We start from the raw sequence: 22310 nt of genomic DNA, 5'->3' as shown, positions 1-22310 counted from the left end.
AACTCTTAGGTTGTAGTTATTATAGGAATTATAGGACTATTTCTCTCTATACCATTTGTATTTCATATACCTTTGACTATTGGATGTTCTTATAGGCACTTTAGTATTGCCAGTGTAACAGTATAGCTTCCGTCCCTCTCCTCGCCCCTGCCTGGGCTTGAACCAGGAACAGATCGACAACAGCCACCTTCGAAGCATCGTTACCCATCGCTCCACAAAAGCTGCGGCCCTTGCAGAGCAAGGGGATCTACTACTCCAAGTCTCAGAGGGAGTGACATCACCAATTGAAATGCTATTAGCGCGCACCCCGCTAACTAGTTTGCAATATCACATCGGTTACACCAGCCTAATCTCGGGAGTTGATAGGCTTGAAGTCATAAACAGCTCAATGCTTGAAGCACAGTGAAGAGCTGCTGGCAAACACATGAAAGTGCTGTTTGAATGAATGCTTACAAGCCTGCTGCTGCCTACCATCGCTCAGTCAGACTGCTCTATCAAATATCAAATCATAGACTTAATTATAACATAATAACACACGGAAATACGTGCCTTTGGTCATTAATATGGTCGAATCCGGAAACTATCATGTCGGAAACAAAACATTTATTCTTTCAGTGAAATACGGAGCCGTTCCATATTTTATCTAACAGGTGGCATCCATAAGTCTAAATATTGCTGTTACATTGTACAATCTTCAATGTTATGTCATAATTATGTACAATTCTGGCAAATTAATTACGGTCTTTGTTAGGAATAAATGGACTTCACACAGTTCGCAACAAGCCAGGCGGCCCAAACTGCTGCATATACCCTGACTGCTTGCATGGAACGCAAGGGAAGTGACACAATTCCCCTAGTTATGAGAAATTCATGTTAGCAGGCAATATTAACTAAATATGCAGGTTTAAAAATATATACTTGTGTATTGATTTTAAAGAAAGGCATTGATGTTTATGGTTAGGTACACATTGGTGCAACGACAGTGCTTTTTTCGCGAATGTGCTTGTTATCACCCGTTTGGCGAAGTAGGCAGTGATTCGATGAGAAATTAACAGGCACCGCATCGATTATATGCAACACAGGACACGCTAGATAAACTAGTAATATCATCAACCATGTGTAGTTAACTAGTGATTATGTTAAGATTGATTGTTTTTTATAAGATAAGTTTAATGCTAGCTAGCAACTTACCTTGGCTTCTTGCTGCCCTCGCGTAACAGGTAGTCAGCCTGCCACGCAGCCTCCTCATGGAGTGCAATGTGAGGCAGGTGGTTAGAGTGTTGGACTAGTAACCAGAAGGTTGCAAAAACGAATCCCCGAGCTGACAAGGTAAAAATCTGTCATTCTGCCCCTGAACAAGGCAGTTAACCCAACAGTCCTAGACTGTCATTGAAAATAAGAATGTGTTCTTAACTGACTTGCCTAGTTAAATAAAGGTGTAAAAAATAAATATATAAATAAATAAAATCGACCACAATCGGTGTCCAAAAATACCGATTACCGATTGTTATGAAAACTTGAAATGGGCCCTAATTAATCGGTCATTCCGATTAATCGGTTGACCTCTACTGTCCACACTATGAATGGAAGTTTTGCCCCCTCTAACCAGTGTCTCCACTCTTCCAAGGCCATCTTCACCACAAGTAGTTGTTCTCAGTTCCCCACATCATAATTCCTCTCTGTGGTGATGGGAGAAGGCGATGGGAGAAGAAGGCACAGGGATGCAGCTTAAGGTCCAGGGCAGAACGCTGGGACAGGACGGCCCCCACTCCGATATCTGAAGTGTTTACCTCGAACTGATGGGACGGGAGAGGTGAGTGCTGATAGGGGGAAGCCAGGGTGCTGTAACTCTGGATAAAATGGCGATAGAGATTGGCAAATCCTAAGAAACGTTGCAAATGCACTCTGGACGTGTGTTGGAGCCAATCCACCACCGCTCTCACCTTTCCGGGATCCATCTGCACATTCTCAGCAGCGATGATGTATCCAAGGAAGGAGATGATGGAGCGATGGAACTCACATTTTTTGGCTTTGACAAACAGCTGGTTCTCCAGAACTGGAGAATTTGCCGGACGTGGAGAACGTGTTCTTGAGTCGAGCGGGAAAGATGAGGATGTTGTCGAGGCAGACGAACACGAACCGGTTTAACATATCCCGGAGAACGTCATTAACCAGGGCCTGGAACACAGCAGGAGCATTGGTCAAACCGAATGGCATCACCAGGTAATCATAGTGTCCGCTAGTAGTGTTGAAGGCTGTCTTCCACTCGTCACCTTCCTGTATCCATACCAGGTGGTAGGCGTTCCGCGGGTCTAACTTAGAGAAGAGAGGTTCTTCTTATTTTTAACCACAAAGAAATCCATGCCTCTGCTAAGCTCCTCGATACTTTATTTTGTAAATATTCCAACAATTTGAGAGTAAGGTGAAAGGGACATCTATATACATTTTTTATTATCCGTATCTCATGCATTTGCGTGACCCTATATTTTTTCCAATGTGTCTCTTTACATACCACTATTCACATAATCCATCATAAACTATATGGCAGTTTAGGGTTCTGTTTATAACATAATAAAGTACACTGTGTGTATTAAACCATATCATATATCATATCTACACTATATTCTAATGCTAATTTCATCACGACAGTATAAGTATGGATTGTGTCCAGTTAATGATATCAATTAGGTCAATTAGGTCCTGTTCTCTATACCTCCCTGTGTATTTGTAGTAACAATGGTTGGTAAATTCAGGTCAGGATGATCCACTGACTGTCCATTGCCTTTATCCATTCAGTGACATATCTAGATTGTACAGTGGTTTGCTAGCCAAGGTCTGAGAGAAACTGCTGGGAGACATTGTGATATACACCTACAATTTGGTGGGGTTATCAACTGTGTTGTTCAGTCATGTAAATTAATTAATTTGATATTGATGTATTTTAAATAAATTATGTTGAATGTTTCCATTTTAAAAAGTCAATTTCAATTGTCTTAGTTTGGTTGTAAAGTATTACTTTGAATGTCATGAATATATTTGTCTACTGTAGGAATCAGCTAACTGAAAAATATGTACTCCTTTTGGACATAGACAGTTGACCATAGTGAAAGTTGAACGCAAAGTACAATAGGCCTACATTATTTGACCTCTTGGATGCAGCAGTATCACTCCAGTCCACTACGTGGTGGTAGAACCGTGCTGTTGAACACGTCCCACAAATGAAGAAAAGACCAGGAAGTACAAGCACGCTCACATTCACAACAATGGAGTCAAGCACAGATGCGGTTCCTCAGAATATGTTTACTTGCCATTTGTGCAATTTATCTACACCATTCACATACTACGGACAGAAGCCACCCAATACCAGGGCTATTGTGTGAGTACAGTTTTGATAATACTAGCGAAGTGTGAACTCAAGATTTGCTCAAGCTTACTGGCTAACATGGAATGCAATGCAGTTGGTCCCTGGCTAGTAGCTTCTAGAGTATATAGTACAGTGGAGTCTCTAGTGGCCCAAGCTAGCGAACGTTTGGTGTGTGTCTATGACTGTCAACTCATCAGGTGTAAAGTAAACCTTTCAGAAGGTTGTAGTAGCTCTTGCATTTACTCGCCATGTTTTTGTTTCTTTCCCATCAGCTTGTTGGAAGAGTGTTTTGTGACCAAGGATCCTTTCAGTCCAGACGGAGAGAGGTTCCTTATCCTGGGATCCAACTGCAGTTTGTGCCACATCACAGTTTGTGTTGGAACGGTACGTTGTTTGCTCATATTGCCAAAAATAATGAGCATGAAATGGCTGAAATTTGTTGTCTCATTGTACAATATATGATGTCAATGTCATAAGCTAGAAAGGAATATCCAGTCATTTTATTTTGGCTTAGTCACCCTCACCTTAAAATGCACGTAATGCCTTAAAATGTATTCCAGAGTTGCATGTACATACACTATATACAAACATATGTGGACACCCCTTCAAATTAGTGGATTTGTCTATTTCAGCCATACCCGTTGCTGACAGGTGTATAAAATCAAGCACACAGCCATGCAATTGCCATAGACAAACACTGGCAATGGAATGGTCTTACTGAAGAGCTCAGTGACTTTCAACGTGGCAACGTCATAGGATGGCACCTTTCCAACAACTCAATTCGTCAAATTTCTGCCATGCTGGAGCTGCCCCGGTCAACTGTAAGTGCTGTTATTGTGAAGTGGAAACTTCAAGGTGCAACAAGGGCTCAACCGCAAAGTAGTAAGCCACACAGAACGGGAGCGCTGAGTGCTGAAGTGCTTAGCACATAACATTTGTCTGTCCTCGATTGCAACACTCACTACTAAGTTACAAACTGCTTCTGGAAGCAATGTCAGCACAAGAACTGTTCGTCGGGAGCTTCATGAAATGGGTTCCCATGGCCGAGCAGCCGCACGCAAGACTTAGATCACCATGCCCAATGCCAAGTGTCGGCTGCAGTGGTGTAAAGCCTGCTGCCATTGGACTCTGGAGCAGTGGAAACACCTTCTCTGGAGTGATGAATCACTATTTGGAAGTCCAACGGAGGAATCTGGGTTTGGTGGATACCAGGAGAAAGCTACCTATCCCAGTGCATAGTGCCAACTGTAAAGTTTGGTGGAGGAGGAATAACAGCCTGGGGCTGTTTTTCATGGTTTGGGCAAGGCTCCTTAGTTCCAGTGAAGGTAAATCATACAATTACATTCTATACAATTATGTGCTTTCAACTTTGTGGCAACAGTTTGGGGAAGGCCCTTGACTGTTTCAGAAAGACAATGCCCCCGTGCACAAAGCAAGGTCCGTACAGAAATGGTTTGTCCAGATCCATGTGCAAGAACTTGACTGGCCTGCACAGAGCCCTGACCTACACACCATCAAACACATTTGGGATGAATTGGAACGCTGACTGCGAGCCAGGGCCTAATCACCCAACCTCACGAATGCTCTTGTGGCTGAATGGAAGCAAGCCTTCACAGCAATGTTCCAACATCTAGTGGAAAGCCTTCCCAGAAGAGTGGAGGCTGTTATAGCAGCAAAGGGGAGACCAACTCCAGATTAATGCCCATGATTTTGGAATTGAGTTGTTCGACGAGCAGATGTCCACATACTTTGTCATGTAGTGTACATTTGCATCTTTGCTCAAATTCATATAATGCCCCGACAATATTCCAGAAATGTATGGCTATGACATCTCGTCTACACCCAAGCCAAAACTTTGGCAGTGATATACTTTAAATTGTGATGTTGAGTAAAAAAAATGTACTTTTGATTTCACCTAATTTTAACATAGTTTATGACAAAGTGTTCCACTTAAGGTTAACCAAATAAAGGAAAAATGTGGACCTTACCGTGAAATATTTACTTATAAGCCCTTAACCAACAATACAGTTCAAGAAATAGAGTTAAGAAGATATTTACTAAATAAACTAAAGTAAAAAGTAACACAATAAAATTCCATTATAGTATCGAGGCTATATACCATATTAAAATGAGAGTTCAGTTCACGTAACAGGTTTTACCTTAAAATGAAGGACAGATGTAAATTAATCACAAACACATAAGTACAATACTAAGTACTTTGTTGAAGCAACTTTGGCAGTGATTACAGCCTCGAGTCTTCTTGGGTATGACGCTACAAGCTTGGCACACCTGTATTTGGGGAGTTTCTCCCATTCTTCTCTGCAAATCCTCTCAAGCTCTGTCAGGATGGACGGGGAGCGTCACAGCACAGCTATTTTCAGTTCTCTCCAGAGATGTTAGATCGGGTTCAAGTCCCGGCTCTGGCTGGGCCACTCCAGGACTTTCAGAAACTTCTCACGAAGCCACTCCTGTGTTGTCTTGGCTGTGTGCTTAGTGTTGTTGTCCTGTTGGAAGATGAACCTTCGCCCCAGTCTTGAGGTCCTGAGTGTTCTAGAGCATGTTTTCATCAAGGATCTCTGCACTTTACTCAGTTCATCTTCCCTCAATCCTGACCAGTCCCTGCCTCTGAAAAATATCCCAACAGCATGATGCTGCTGCCAACATGCTTCACCGTAGGGATGGTGCCAGGTTTCCTCCAGAGATGATGCTTGGCATTCAGGCACAAGAGTTCAATCTTGTTTTCATCAGACCAGAGAATCTTGTTTCTCATGGTCAGAGTCCTTTAGGTGCCTTTTGGCAAACTCCAAGCGGACTGTCATGTGCCTTTTTACTGAAGAGTGGCTTCCGTCGGGCCACTCTACCTTAAAGACCTGAATGGTGGAGTGCTGCAGAAATGGTTGTCCTTCTGGAAGGTTCTCCCATCTCCAGAGGAACTCTGGAGCTATGTCAGTGACCATTGGGTTCTTGGTTACTTCCCTGACCAAGGCCCTTCTCCCACGATTGCTCAGTTTTGCCGGGTGTCCCTCTCTAGGAAGAGTCTTGATAGTTCAAAACTTCTTCCGTTTAAGAATGATGGAGACCACTCTGTTTTTGGGGGCCTTCAATGCTGCAGAAATGTTTTAGTACCCTTCCCCAGATTTGTGCCTCTACACAATGCTGTCTCGGAGCTCTACGGACAATTCTTTCGACTTCATGGCTTGGTTTTTACTCTGACATGCACTGTCAACTGTGGGACCTTCATATAGACCGGTGTGGGCCTTTCCAAATCATGTCCAATCATTTGAATTTACCACAGGTGGATTCCAATCAAGTTGTAGAAACATCAAGGATGAACAATGATTCCAGGATGTACCTGAGCTCAATTTCGAGTCTCATAGCAAATGGTGTGAATACTTAAGTACATAAGGTATTTCAGTTATTTTTTATTTGTATAAATTTGCAAACATTTCTAAACCTGTTTTCACTTAGTCATTATGGGGTATTGTGTGTAGATGAAAAATGTATCCGTTTTCTTTTTAATCAATTTTAGAAATAAGGCTAACGTAAAAAAAAATGTTGAAAAAGGGAATGGGTCTGACTACTTTCTGAATGCATTGTATAAGCTGGAAGTAGAAGCTTAAGTGTTGTCCATTAGTTTACTCCAATTAGGGGAGGGGTGGTATGGTTAGAGAAATTTACAAAATACACTGCTCAAAAAAATATAGGGACACTTAAACAAGTCAATCACACTTCTGTGAAATCAAACTGTCCACTTAAGAAGCAACACTGACAAATTTCACATGCTGTTGTGCAAATGGAATAGACAACAGGTGGAAATTCTAGGCAATTAGCAAGACACCCCCAATAAAGGAGTGGTTCTGCAGGTGGTGACCACAGACCACTTCTCAGTTCATATGCTTCCTGGCTGATGTTTTGGTCACTTTTGAATGCTGGCGGTGCTTTCACTCTAGTGGTAGCATGAGACTGAGTCTACAACCCACACAAGTGGCTCAGGTAGTGCAGCTCATCCAGGATGGAACATCAATGCGAGCTGTGGCAAGAAGGTTTGCTGTGTCTGTCAGCGTAGTGTCCAGAGCATGTAGGCGCTACCAGGAGACAGGCCAGTACATCAGGAGACGTGGAGGAGGCCGTAGGAGGGCAACAACCCAGCGGCAGGACCGCTACCTCCACCTTTGTGCAAGGGGGAGCACTGCCAGAGCCCTGCAAAATGACCTCCAGCAGGCCAACAATGTGCATGTGTCTGCTCAAACGGTCAGAAACAGACTCCATGAGGGTGGTATGAGTGCCCGACGTCCACAGGTGGGGGTTGTGCTTACAGCCCAACACCATGCAGGACATTTGGCAAATTCGCCACTGGTGCCCTGTGCTCTTCACAGATGAAAGCAGGTTCACACTGAGCACATGTGACAGACGTGACTGAGTCTGGAGACGCCGTGGAGAACGTTCTGCTGCCTGCAACATCCTCCAGCATGACCGGTGACCACATGGTGTGGGGTGGCATTTCTTTGGGGGGGCCGCACAGCCCTCCATGTGCTCATCAGAGGCAGCCTGACTGCCATTAGGCACCGAGATGAGATCCTCAGACCCCTTGTGAGACCATATGCTGGTGCGGTTGGCCCTGGGTTCCTCCTAATGCAAGACCTCATGTGGCTGGAGTGTGTCAGCAGTTCCTGCAAGAGGAAGGCATTGATGCTATGGACTGGCCCGCCCGTTCCCCAGACATGAATCCAATTGAGCACATCTGGGACATCATGTCTCGCTCCATCCACCAACGCCACATTGCACCACAGACTGTCCAGGAGTTGGCGGATGCTTTAGTCCAGGTCTGGGAGGAGATCCCTCAGGAGACCATCCGCCACCTCATCAGGAGCATGCCCAGACATTGTAGGGAGGTCATACAGGCACGTGGAGGCCACACACACTACTGATCCTCAGTTTTAAGGACATTACATCAAAGTTGGATCAGCCTGTAGTGTGGTTTTCCACTGTAATTTTGAGTGTGACTCCAAATCCAGACCTCTACGGGTTGATAAATTTGATTTCCATTGATCATTTTTGTGTGATTTTGTTGTCAGCACATTCAACTATGGAAATAAAAAAGTATTTAATAAGAATATTTCATTCATTCAGATCTAGGATGTTATTTTAGTGTTCCCTTTAATTTATTGAGCAGTGTATATATGGGGGATTGGAATTTATGCTGACAATTACATTGATGGAAGCCACAATATATCAGCAATATTATAGTTGATCAACCCCCCTCTCCGATACAAACTAAAGTGTGAATAAGCTGGTGTGAATGAGGGGCAGCCCAGTGCCTGGGTTTTTAATGGAAATTATTTATATAGTCTCTTGTAGTGTTTTCTGTCATTGTAAATGTTCTTCTGATTTAATAAGAGCAGTTCTAGCAATTGGAATTCATAGAGACGTTTGTTTCTGCTTCTGTGGCTAAAAGATAGTGTCAAAAGAAAACACTAGACTAGACAGACATGTAGCTAGCTAGTATTTGTAAACAAAATGGCATATAACACCGGATCTGGAATTACAAATGTTGTCGCTAGCTACAGTCAGAGTGCCTCGGACCCTCTTGCTTGGTAAGCTATTCTGGCTGCCTAAGACCCTTAGAGTTCCTCTCTGGGTTGAACGCAACGATGAAGACTAAAGTGCACGCTGCCCCCCCCACCCCCCCAAAAAAGACTACCCTTGCATATGCATGCACGCTGATCGACGGAGTAAACAGTTTCCATTGCAAGATGTAATGAATTTAGTTTATATTGGACAAGTTCAGGTAGGTCCCTCCCCGTTTTGTTCCATTTGCTTGGTTCCTAGTGAATACACCCAGGTTCTAAACTCAGCAAAAAAAGAAACGTCCCTTTTTCAGGAGCCTGTCTTTCAAAAATAATTCGTAAAAATCCAAGTAACTTCACAGATCTTCATTGTAGAGGGTTTAAACACTGTTTCCCATGCTTGTTCAATGAAGCGTAAACAATGAACATGCACCTGTGGAACGGTCGTTAAGACATGAACAGCTTACAGACGGTAGGCAATTAAGATCAGATATGAAAACTTAGGACACTAAAGAGGCCTTTCTACTAAAAGGCCAAAAGAAAGATGCCCAAGGTCCCTGCTCATCTGCGTGAACATGCCTTAGGCATGTTGCAAGGAGGCATGAGGACTGCAGATGTGGCCACGGCAATAAATTGCAATGTCTGTACTGTGAGACGCCTAAGACAGGACAGACAGCTGATCGTCCTTCCAGTGGCAGACCACGTGTAACAACACCTGCACAGGATCGGTAACAACAACTGCCCGAGTTACACCAGGAACGCACAATCCCTCCATCAGTGCTCAGACTGTGCAATAGTCTGAAAGCGGCTGGACTGAGGGCTTGTAGGCCTGTTGTAAGGCAGGTCCACACAAGACATCACCGGCAACGTTTCCTATGGGCACAAACCTACCGTCGTTGGACCAGACAGGACTGGCAAAAAGTGCTCTTCACTGACGAGTCGCGGGTTTGTCTCACCAGGGGTGATGGTCGGATTTGTGTTTATAGTCGAAGGAATGAACATTACACTGAGGCCTGTACTCTGGAGCGGGATCAATTTTTGGAGGTGGAGGGTCGTCATGGTCTGGGGCGGTGTGTCACAGCATCATCGGACTGAGCTTGTTGTTATTGCAGGCAATCTCAACACTGTGCGTTACAGGGAAGACATCCTCCATCATGTGGTACCCTTCCTGCAGGCTCATCCTGACATGACCCTCCAGCATGACAATGCCACCAGCCTTACTGCTCGTTCTGTGCGTGATTTCCTGCAAGACAGGAATGTCAGTGTTCTGCCATGGCCAGCGACGAGCCCGGCTCTCAATCCCATTGAGCACGTCTGGGACCTGTTGGATCGAAGGGTGAGGGTTAGGGCCATTCCCTCCAGAAATGTCTGGGAACTTGCAGGTGCCTTGGTGGAAGAGTGGGGTAACATCTCACAGCAAGAACTGGCAAATCTGGTACAGTCCCATGAGGAGGAGATGCACTGCAGTACTTAATGCAGCGGGTGGCCACACCAGATACTTACTGACTTTTGATTTTGACCCCCTCCCCCCTTTGTTCAGGGACACATTATTTAATTTCTGTTAGTCACATGTCTGTGGAACTTGTTCAGTTTGTCTCAGTTGTTGAATGGTATTATGTTCATACAAATATTTACATATTAATTATGCTGAAAATAACTTGACAGTGAGAGGACATTTATTTTTTGTTGTTGCTGAGTTTACATGTCATAACTTCATTGCAGGGATAGTGTGCTTGCTTAATGTGTTTGCTACTATTTTTGTTTCTCTTCTTCCAGGGCTGCAGCCTTTTCTACTCCAAGCGATTCTGCATGCAGTGTGTGAACAAACACTTGGACCAGTTCCCCCCTCACATTCAAGCTGAGCTCGCCAAGAAAAAGCAGCCATCAAAGACAGATGTTTCATGATTTCTGTAAGACACATATTAAAGACTCTGGAGGTACTTCAGGAAGGAAAATATCTAGCCTTTCAATTAGAAGATATCTCTCAGGGTTGTGGCTAGCGTGCTTGCCTTGGTCAGGTGACCCGGGTAGTATTCCCACTTAGGGCGATACTCTCGTGATATACCCCGCTGGAATAGCCATGTTTCTGTTTTGGGAGAAATGGTTGGAACTGAGCAACTTCTGGGCCACATAAGGGATTCTACTTGGTGTCATACAGTTTTACCACTAGATGGCAGTAAAGACTTATTACCAGACTGAAAATGACAGTTAATTACATCCCTCATTCACAGCAGCTGAATACAAGGAGTCCCAACATCAAAATATATAATGTACCTTGTTTAATATTTCAGTATAACATGGACAAATTTGACAATATGTTAAAAATATATATACTACCAGAAATACATGTAGTTTGCACTTTATGAAATATGCTTCACCCAAGCAGTGATAGAAATGCTGTTTTTCTATAGATGACCTCAATGTTTATAAAACAAGATGCACTGACTTGTTGACCTTGAAGAGTAAATGAGAACTCTCTGCTCCCAAGGAACATTCTGTGTATGGCTCCCAAGGAACATTCTGTGGATGCCTCCCAAATGGCACCCTGGCTGAAAGTAGTGCGCTAAATAGGGAGCCATTTCGGACAAAACTTAAATTGTATGTGTCCCAGTGAGGGAACTCCAAGTACATAGGCAATTGTAACCACTAAACTGCAGTGATAGTCAGATTGTGTCAAAGGCAGTTGACGATAGGCGAGCTGCCAACTATGATGGAAGGCATTTAACACTGAGGAAATGTCACTCTGGACTGGAAGCAGATTTAAAAAGCACAAACAAAATGGAGATATTGGATATGTTGAACCCTTAACCCAACATTGCCAAATGCAGGACCGGTATAATTCCACAGAACCTTTCCCTCTCCCAGCTCTAGGGAGACCATTCCAAACAAGAATCTCCTTCCCCTGTTCCAAAAACTGACAAAGTGTCATTCTATGACCGATCACAAGAGACTAATCCCTTCTTTTGTCATAAACCAATAAAAAATTAATACCATTTTTATCTCAATGGGTTGATCTGTTTAACTTCTAAAAATACAATATTCCTACAACCATATTCACCTTTAAGAAAGAAATATGGGTGGTTACATGTTCTTAAACCAAGAAGCTCATTTTCTGTTTGAATAGCCTTCCCTGTCAATCTGATTCCCCAACTAGTAGTTCCTCTCTAATGTCCCGTGTACACTAGCAAGCGGGAAATTGCTGCATGCTGCCAAGGCCACCCAGAGCGCCTCGCTTGTGGGCATGCTGGCAGCATATAGTAGCACGTCGGATTGGGCGTCAAGAATGTAGCATAGCAAATGTGTGAAGGTCTGGTTATTAAATTGAGTAAATGGTTTAATCCATTCTCCATTTCATGAATTTATTCACAGGTAAATAGTAATATACTCTGATGAAACTTTGCTACACTGTTTCCAATCGTCTACATGGCTGGGAGAACCTATTCAAGTAAGTGAATACATTTCGAAAATGTAAAAAAAACTATGTATTATTAGCTAACTCAAATGAGCTGCTAACATAGCTAGCGAGCTAATTAAATCTCACCAGCTACCTAAACTTAATATTAGCTAGCTATCTTGATGTATTTATCACAACAACAAAAAAACTAAACTCATTTTTAGGTAGCTAGCTAACAGCCATGGAGGGTGAAAGGATAGCAGCCCCAACTTGTCAGTGAGAGAAAGGGCTATTCTGGATAGGGCAGGTACTTTTGTGTAGTTCCAGTCCCTAGAAGTGAGGATGGAGATAATAGTAACATTATTCAGTGTGGTATATAATAAAGTCTGTTTCTTGTGAAGTTTTCTGTCCTCGGATACAGAGAGCTGTGAAAGCCTGTCTGCAGATTAAGTCCCAATGAAGAGCAGTGGCTCTCAGTCATGGTCCTGGGGACTCAAAGGGGTGCACGTTTTTGTTTTTGCCTTGCACTACACAGCTGATTCGAATGATCAACTCATCAAGTGCTATTTATGTATTAATTTGTGATGCTACCCTTGATTATTATCCTGCTATTGTCACATGCTACACGTGCACATGCATCCATCTATCCAATGTTATCATGATTTGTTACGTGATATTATACTTTAGTCATCAAATCAAATTGTATTAGTCACATGCGCCGAATACAACAGGTGTAGGTAGACCTTACAGTGAAATGTTTACTTTCTACGAGCCCCTAACCAACAATGCAGTTTTTTTTTTTTTAAATACAGAAATAAAAGTTACAAGTAATTAAAGAGCAGCAGTAAAATAACAATAGTGAAAACTAGATACAGGGGGTACTGGTTAGTTGAGGTAAATATGTACATGTAGGTAGAGTTATTAAAGTGACTATGCATAGATAACAGAGTAGCAGCGGTGTAAAAGAGGGGGGGCAATGCAAATAGTCTGGGTAGAGAGAGATGAGAGAATCCACAATGACCTGGTGATTAGAAAAAGTCTAAATTGCATACAGTTACTGTAAGATTGGGTGACCAGGGCCATATCTGGGCAATCTGTGTGGGGGAGATCTTCACCTCCTACTTCTTCGAAAAGGGTGCTGTTCCCTGGCAACACCATAGACTACACTATGCACAACCAAATGCTCTTTTAAGAGCCATCCACATTACAATAAGAGTATTCTTCGATTTACTTAGCTATGTCAACTGCAGTTATTACATTTCCCAGTTTCTCTCCTTTTGATTTCTACTTCAGGTGAGGGTGCTGTCTGTACAAAAACAAAACAGGCACTTTTAAGAGACACCCATATTGAAAACATTTAGAACAAGTTGACACTCTATAACCCACACCCTTGTATCAATCTGATTGATGGATTGTGTCGTGCAGGCTCAGGTGTATAACCATGGCTCCTTCCACCTTCAAAGAATAGAAGAGGGGACCAACCATGGAGAATAGTAAGAAACATCATTATTTATATAACTACGCTATATTGTTTGTCGTCTCTGTACATGTTTTTCAGTGTAAATTACTGCATCCACTTAGTGTGGACACCAGGTGAGACCACACAAACATTCCTGTTGAACATACTACCTCTCTAACTACCTTGTTTTCTCAATAAGTCTCTCTCCTTCACTTCATCCCTCTTCTCCTTAACTCCTCCAGGTTATATCAGCTGTGTCGGTGAACCCCTCCCACATCTGAACTGGCTGACAGAGGGCACAGTGATCACAGGTGAGGTCACTTGGTCAGGTCAACAGGAACTATTATTAAAAAGATGCTTTACACTGAAATACAGAGATGCAGTAGTCCCAGAGTTCCACTGATCCAAGGTCAGTTTTGCATTTCACCTCCAGCTTATTATGTCTAACAATGTTAGAATAAAACATCAGGCTTAAACATGCTCTCTCTCTCCATCTGTCTTTTGTCTGCAGATATGTTTTGATATGAGAGGATGCCAACCCCGAGTCCCATCTCCACCTCACCTGCTTTTAAGATAACCTTTGGGCCAACTAGAGACACTATTATGTAATTGTGATGAACTGAGAGAATATTTGGGTAGCACCGTGATTCATTAATCATATGCTGTCTTCCCTGCTCATATGTTCTTACCTCTTTCCCTTTGTCTTTTACACCTCTCGCCACCTCTTTCTTCCTCTGTTTTTATAATACACCACGCATTGAAGTACAGATTGAACTTGTATTTATAATGCATCTATTTATAACACTTGGATAATGAACTTCTTTCAATAAAGCGTTTCACATTCTTTACTGGTTCAAATTAAGTCTCATTTGATGAAATACTACACCTATCCTGTGTTTATCAGATCAATGCAGTTGAAGGGCATTCGATATTGAGATGAACCGGTTTCAGAGTATTTACATGATGCATAGGAAGTGTAGTGTTTTAAAATTATATTTCTGTATATATGAAATACAAATCAGCCTTTTAACCATTTAAATCCTGTTTCTAGTCTATTAGTTACAATGTGTAACCATTGATGTCCCAGAACCAGGATTGATAAACACTGTTGAAGTGTATAATTGTAATACATACATGCAGACACCCCATCATTCAAAGACTGGAATTTGATACTCGTGGTATTGGATATGACTGAAAAATAATCTCAGAGATTCATACCTGAACTGCACCTCTGCACCAATCTGTGTGGTCTCACCTGGTGGCTGCAAAGTACTTAATACTGAAAAACTTGCAGACCAGAGGACAAACAATATAGCGTAGTTATATGAATAGAAATAATGAAGTGTCTTACTGTTCTCCATGGTTGGTCCCCTTGCCCATTCTTTGAAGGTTGAAGGAGCCACAGTTATACACCTGAGCCTGCTTACTGCAAAACACAATCCGATTGATACACGAGGGTGTGGGTTATAGGATGTCTACTTGTTCTAAATGTTTTCAATATGGGTGACTCTTAAAAGCGCCTGTTTTGTTTTTGTACAGACATCACCCTTACTTGAACAGCACCCTCACATGAGAAGTAGAAATCAAAAGGAGAGAAACGTAATAACTGCAGTTGACATAGCTAAGTAAATGTAAGAATAATCTTATTGCAATGTGGATGGCTCTTAAAATTAATCTACAGTGTAGTATATGCTGTTGCCAGGGGCCAGAACCCTCTTCGAAGAAGTAGGAGGTAAAGATCTCCCACACACGGATTGCCTCCCGTGCTGTGTTGTTGGTCCCCATCCAGCAGACCTCTCCTCTAGCACACGGCAGTAGAACCCCTCCAGGTCCTCATGTCCATACTCATGAAGTTATGCAGGACACAGGTAGCCTTAACACGCATGAATTACCCCAGGAGGCAGTCCCAGATGGCCCTGGTCACCCAACCTTGCAGTGCCCTACACGGTAACTGTAGGAAATCAGTTTGAAGGAATCTCCAGTAACAAGGTATCTGTAGGAATATGGAAGATGTCATTATTAGACTTTTACATCACCAGGTCATTGTAGATTACTTAAGCAATAAGGCACGAGGGGATGTGGTATATGGCCAATATACCACTGCTTATGCGGTACACATCGCGCTGTGGTATATTGCCCATATTCCACAAACCCCAGAGGTGCCTTATTGCTATTATAAACTGGTTACCAACGTGATTAGAGCAGTGAAAATAAATGTTTTGTCATACCTGTGGTATACGGTCTGATATATCACGGCTGTCAGACAATCAGCATTCAGGGCTGGCACCACACAGTTTATAATAAAGTATAATAACCCTTATAACAAATCATGATAACATTGGATAGATAAATGCATGTGCACACATGTGTAGCATATGACAATAGCAGGATCATATCAAGGATAGCATCACTAATTAATACATGAATACCACTTCAACCTTGATGATGAGTTGATCATTTGAATCAGCTGTGTAGTGCTAAATCAAAAACAAACAAGTGCACCCCTTTGAGTCCCCAGGACTGAGAACCACTGCACTTCATTGGTACTCTTCATCCGCAGACAGGCTTTCACAGCTCTGAGCACAGAAAACCTCACAAGAAACAGAATTCATTATACTCAAATTAGACCGCACTGAATATTACGTTACTATTATCTTCGTCCTCACTTATAGGGACTGGAACTACACAAAAGTACCTGCCCTATCCAGAATAGCCGTTTCTCTCACTTTGACACCTGGGGCTGCTATCCTTTCACCCTCCTCCATGGCTGTTAGCTAGCTACCTACAAATGCGTTTCGATTTATTTTTTAGTGATAAATACATCAAGATAGCTAGCTAATATGAAGTTTATGTAGCAGGTGATATTTAATTAACTATCTATACAGTATGTACAGTTGGCTAGATAGCTATCAGCTCATTTGAGTTAGCCTGCACTATAGCTAGTTAGCTCATAATACATTTTTTAAAAACATTTTCGAAATGTATTCACTTAACGTTACTTGAATAGGTTCTCCCAGCCATTGTGGACGATTGGAAACAGGGAAGCACAGTTTGTCACGAGAGCGGTTTAGAGCATATTACCATTTACCTTTGAATAAATTCATGAAATGGAGAATGGATTAAACTCTGAACCCATTTAATAACCAGACCTTCCTACAAACTTGTTATGCTGAATTCTTGACGCACAATTGAGTAGTGTCCATATGTTCCCAGCACGCCCACAAGCGAGCCACTCTGTGCGGCCGAAGCAGTACTCTGCATTTTACTGCGTGCTAGTATACACGAGCCGTATCGCCATATTGGGTACAGCCAGGGAGAGGAAGAGGCCCAACTCTACAGTAGGAGGTGTTATTCGTTGTTTCGCCCACCAAGCAAGGCGTTTTTTAAGAATGTCGAATTTGGTCAACAAAAAGTATGGATTATTTTCTAAGTGAGGTTTATTTGATCCAAAATAAGTTTCGTAATGCTTAAGTTGTTACGAGTATACTGATATAAGAAAGACGGGACATCCCGGCAACTTTTAAGGAAAAACACTTTATATTGGAGTTGTCTCGAGATGGTTATGTATATTAATGAAATGAGGCTAGTAGCATTAGCATCTCACCCCATTCGTGCAGACGGTTGACGTCAACAACCGTCATCGAATATTGAAAAAATGATTTACAATATTGAGATGTATCCACCAATCCAAAGAAAGGATAGGCGGGAGCTAGACAGCTCAGGGTGCCGCGTGTGGACAACGACTCCCATTGTTAGGGCGGAGAGACATGTATCTTGTCAGTATATCCATCATCTTTGGTACAGCACAGATGACTTAGTTCCGTAGTCAAACGGCAGAAAACAACCTACATAACTAAACCTTCACTAGTCGGGCAGATTGAGGGCTAATCACGTTGGCTGTTTTACGGATGCTATGCATGCGTCTCTATCTTGTGATCCAGGTCGCTTATTTAAAAGGAATACTTGTTTTTTGGGATAAACCGTCGCGCTTTAAGGGTCGTTTTCATATGTGCAACAACATGTCAAATGTTAGTCTTTCGAATGGGAGTCCGACGTTGGAAAGGGTGGATCTGCGCCCGACGGATCACACGAAGCCCCAGATTTGCAGAAATCTTTTCGGATCGGTGGATCATGACGAATTTGGGAGGGAGTGTTTGGTTCAAATGAAAGAGATGGAGAAGGTTTTTATTGACAAATGGAATTTTGATTTTCTAAACGACGAGCCCCTTCCCCAGGGAGATTATAAATGGGAACCGATGAAAAGCAGTGACTTGCCAGACTTTTACAGCAGACCGTCTCATAAGCGAGTCTGGTCCTCTGGAAATGTGGACCATAACGGGAATCATGGAGTCCGACCGAGCTGTCCTGCGAACGGGGCTGAGCTATCCGAGAAGAGCGAGAGGCAGACGGATTGTCACCACTCTCACAACGGGGCAAGGAAAAGACATGCAAATCCAGGTAAATTATGCAGTTTTGAAAATGTACTTGAGTATTTTAGTTAACCAATCATAAACAAATCAGACAGTCTCCATCGCACAATATGACACAGTCAAATTAAATTGTGGCAATCTGCGAGATTGTATAACAATTCTGCGTCACTGCACTGATACACTCGCAGAAAGCCAATACTTTGTACCGCACACCGCTTGATTCTGTTGATACTTATTTTCTTTCCACGCTTTGTGTGTCAAGCTATTTAACACGTTGATTTATTGACATCTTGAGTTTTGAATGTTTGTTCTGCTGTGGCCTAATGAATAGCATGATTATATGACCACTTTTTTTTTTTAATTTTTTTTTTTTACTTTAGTTTATTTGGTAAATATTCTCTTAACTCTTCTTGAACTGCGCTGTTGGTTAAGGGCTTGTAAGTAAGCATTTCACTGTAAGGTCTACATTTGTATTCGGCGCATGTAACAAATACAATTTGATTTGACTTGACTGTTAAGCTTGATGATAAACTTAATTTCGGAACTATGAGCTTTTTTGTAGAAAAACTGTTTACTGACATATCTTTAAATTGTGTTTTATCAGAGCCCCAAAGTACAAGTAAAAAGTTGCATTCCAGTGAAGAGGATGAAGTTGTGTCAAAGTCAGTAGAGCAGACACCCAGCAAAAACGATTCCAGGACACATGAACACTAATACCAAGGTAAGAACTTCATCATCATGCATTTCCAATTTCATACTGTAAAATGAGCATAACCCGGTTGTTCTAATAACCTTATTATAAACATAAGCATTTCAGTTTTTATGCCTATGTTGGATTTTAAATGTGAAGCCTTAGTGATGACACACTTTTGTAAACGCCCCAGCTATCTGGTCTAATATTAACTTAAGCAAACCTAGTTCAAGTGCAGAACAGTAGTAACACGTCATCAGCAGACTTTGTATGAGGAAGGGTTGTTTTCAAGGGAATGCGCTCTGCAAGCTGCTGCTCTCTCATTCTGCAGCAGTCTGTCTTGAGTGACATGTTGACATTTAATGTACACTTTTGCACTGTTTTCTTGCTTCAACAGAATACACAATGCATGATACTGGACAACTAAACTGTCTTTACGATGCATGTGTTATAACCTTCAGGCTATGTACCCATAACCCCTTCTGTGAACAGAGCTAATATGAATTGGTTTTCCCCACAGTGCTGAGAAGTCCTCCTTTTTCGTTGAATACTGTACTTCAGGACCTGAAGAAGAGACGAGGGATAGAAGAGAAGACAGGATACAAAATGGCCTGCCTTTAGGAGGGAGGGAGGCTGTGCAAGCACTGAATATTTTTACACTAAAGTTTTGGCACTCAATTTAATCCAATCGCTTCAAAAGCAGAAAATGTAGCAGTGTGCCAAAATGTTTTTCCCTTTTTGCTCAGTTTAATTTTTACTACCTATGTTTCATATGTAGCACATAAAACATAATATTATTATGTTGTTAAAATGCGTGTCTTGAAGAATTGCTGTGCAGTTTTCAAAAATATATTGTTTGTTTGTAAAAGTGGTCATATGATATCCTTGTTCAGGTATAATTGATAGTTATAAATGTAGATTATTTCTAAATCAGGGTTTTTGAGAGTATCTCATCAAAGAATCAGTTGTTTCTATTGTGTGGCTTTTTGCAGTGTTCATTGGTAGTACATAGTTTGAAGCCCTATTATTCAAAAACTGGTCTTTAGGGTGGGGTCAATTCTATTTCATTGATGAAGTAAACAAAGTTTCAAATTCCAATTTTCCCCAATGCTTTTCAATGAGAGAAAATATTAAGGTCATACTGTCAATCAGAATGCCTTATATGTTACATGACCTAACTAGATAAAAGTTTACATGCAAATCATATATTATTATTAAGTTTTCCTACTGCGAAAGGGAAAGAACCTGCCAAAGTTTCAACATTTGTCTTATTTTTATGGAAAAATTATTACATGACTAGGGCTTATTAGTTAGAAATTATTGGAAAAAGTTAGAATATATGAGTTCCCATTTTTCAGTATTAATTATTATTATGCCGCCCTAAAATCATTTGGTTTCCTTTAACTTATTTATAATGTGGTCCAGTTTGACCAGAGTAGCCTATGCTCTCAGATGTGTTGTAACCACTGGGCACTTTGCAAACATAAATATGTGAATCAACAATTTGCCTCTTATTGTGTGTTGAATTCATGTTGAGCATGACATGGCACTATATAGATTAAAGACAAAGTTACACTGCATGTAACTGTATAAAAGTTTGAAGTGTATCTTTGTATATTTCCTTGTAAAAATTGTAGTAACTTATTTTTTTGTTCAGGTTTTTGTGGTTGTATGGATATCCAAAGTGGCATTTTCTGTGCATTGTTATGTAAATACTTTTAAAATGTTGTTTTTGGATACAAAGGTTGCAAAACTGAGCCTAATTAAAAATATACCTGTATATTTTGTATTGTGTCTCTGAAAAAGGCAATCATTTGCTAAAAACATTATATTGGGTTAATAAAAAATGACTTATTATTTTCATAATTGCATATTATGTGCCCATTCATTTTCCTCCATATGTCCACATTGTCACAGTATGCTATACATAGTTTAATTTAGGCTATAGTGCGCAAGGGCCAACCTCGGCAGTAGGCTAGTAAAGGTATTAGTTATGACATGGTTGATCATGTGTAAAAACTCACGTATAGACTAGTCACCCAGTAATTATAGTTGCGCAGCAGGCCGCGAGTTTAAGGGATCCTTATGTGAAAGGACAACGACTAGTTGCAGCTTTTGATCATTCATCCCCCCTCCTCTCTCCTGTAACTATTCCCCAGGTCTTTGCTGTAAATGAGAATGTGTTCTCAGTCAATTTACTTGGTAAAATAAAGGGTTAAATGAAAACATTAAATAATAATGCTACAGTTGAAAAAATGCATGACGCTACTGTTTATTGAGTGAAGAGATTCTTTAGAATTGAAAACGCCTATAGATTCCACGAGACATGCTCAAGAGAATGTGCATAAAAATAAATCATTGGACTTCGATTACACGTGGCTCGCGCTGCAGAGAAGGTAAACAACCTAATTTGTAATGTGCAAACTACGCTAGTGTGTCTAGGATACTTTACAACTATCGCAATACACACTCTTCATGTGGTATCAAAACAATGACGCACAACTCTATATTACAGATCTTGGGCTGATTTACGCGCCATTCTCTACAGGAGTTTGCACCGAAACTCGACTTAAAAACAACACGCATAGTGAGGGCACATCCTGTACTACCGTATGGGTGAAGAATAATGTTATTGACACTCGCTTTATCCAATCAGGCACGCATTAAGAAAAGCACACCACTTATGACAGCCACTTAGGTTGGCTTTCACTACAGCCAGGTTTGAACGGAGTTAATTTAGGTCAGGACAGCGTGTTCTTTTCGAGGAGCACGCCCACAAGTACTTTCATTGGCTGGCCAGACTGGGGTGCGTCTTCTTGCTTATGCAAGCGAGCAGGAGTAGTACAGTGTAAAATGTGAATAGAACTGTGTCTGTGACTACCTCCTTTTTCAGTGAAAGAAACCTAAAGATATATGGAAGAAAATAAACAACAGTGATGTGTGCATAGAGATAAGTGGAAAAACAACTTCATGATGGACAGTCACATGGAGGATAGAATATGTTAGTTTACAGCACAGTTATACACCTGTGTGTGTAGTGTACATACATGTGATGCCTGGGTAATATTCTGCAATAGCTAGTTAATAGTTATTCTGCATTGGTACATTTATTCAATATTTAGTGGTACTGTCAACTGTTTATGGATTGAAAATGGTCGAAATAGTAATGGCAGACATTGCTTACAGTAGAGTACTGTAGTAATGAGTTTACACTGTCTGACCTTGGCTGTAGTAAAAAGATGACCACATCCCTCAGTTGTTATTGTTGTTGATGCCAAATTTCTAGGAAGCCACTGTGGTGGAGGCCGTTCACATGCTTCTGGTTAATCTGAATTTGATTACTTCAATTCAAGCCAAAAACAAACACTTATTTAAAGAAGTAGTGTGTATTGCATATCTCTCTCT

At 41.5% G+C, this 22310-nt stretch overlaps 2 protein-coding genes across 4 annotated transcripts; both read left to right on the top strand.

Moving 5' to 3' along the window:
• The first annotated feature begins 3211 nt into the window (after positions 1-3211).
• cdpf1 (cysteine rich DPF motif domain containing 1) lies at positions 3212-14628 on the top strand. 3 transcript variants are annotated; one of them, XM_052491727.1, is made up of 7 exons: positions 3212-3376; positions 3637-3748; positions 10708-10841; positions 12301-12376; positions 13751-13818; positions 14027-14095; positions 14296-14628. In XM_052491727.1, the coding sequence occupies exons 1-3, from the start codon at positions 3219-3221 to the stop codon at positions 10834-10836; spliced, it is 399 nt and encodes a 132-aa protein (XP_052347687.1). In that variant the 5' UTR covers positions 3212-3218; the 3' UTR covers positions 10837-10841; positions 12301-12376; positions 13751-13818; positions 14027-14095; positions 14296-14628. The 3 variants fall into 3 exon arrangements, with proteins under 3 accessions (XP_052347687.1, XP_052347684.1, XP_052347685.1); XM_052491724.1 differs by having other exon boundaries at positions 12301-13818; XM_052491725.1 differs by having other exon boundaries at positions 10708-12376.
• Positions 14629-17525: 2897 nt separating this feature from the next.
• Positions 17526-20776, top strand: LOC118366090 (cyclin-dependent kinase inhibitor 1B-like). The gene is made up of 3 exons (XM_035748455.2): positions 17526-18242; positions 18819-18935; positions 19426-20776. The coding sequence occupies exons 1-2, from the start codon at positions 17693-17695 to the stop codon at positions 18926-18928; spliced, it is 660 nt and encodes a 219-aa protein (XP_035604348.1). The 5' UTR covers positions 17526-17692; the 3' UTR covers positions 18929-18935; positions 19426-20776.
• The last annotated feature ends 1534 nt before the right edge of the window (positions 20777-22310 follow it).

The sequence above is a fragment of the Oncorhynchus keta genome, chromosome 33 (genome assembly GCF_023373465.1).
Source record: "Oncorhynchus keta strain PuntledgeMale-10-30-2019 chromosome 33, Oket_V2, whole genome shotgun sequence".
In the NCBI taxonomy this organism is placed as follows: domain Eukaryota; kingdom Metazoa; phylum Chordata; class Actinopteri; order Salmoniformes; family Salmonidae; genus Oncorhynchus; species Oncorhynchus keta.
Note: the sequence above shows the minus strand (reverse complement) of the source record. Positions and strands in the feature narration are given on the sequence as shown.

Coding starts and splice junctions, on each gene's coding strand:
- LOC118366090 (XM_035748455.2), top strand. CDS start 17,693: ATGCTATGCATGCGTCTCTATCTTGTGATCCAGGTCGCTTATTTAAAA. Junction 18,243..18,818: donor GAAAAGACATGCAAATCCAG/GTAAATTATGCA, acceptor GTGTTTTATCAG/AGCCCCAAAGTACAAGTAAA.
- cdpf1 (XM_052491727.1), top strand. CDS start 3,219: ATGAAGAAAAGACCAGGAAGTACAAGCACGCTCACATTCACAACAATG. Junction 3,377..3,636: donor CCCAATACCAGGGCTATTGT/GTGAGTACAGTT, acceptor CTTTCCCATCAG/CTTGTTGGAAGAGTGTTTTG. Junction 3,749..10,707: donor TCACAGTTTGTGTTGGAACG/GTACGTTGTTTG, acceptor CTCTTCTTCCAG/GGCTGCAGCCTTTTCTACTC.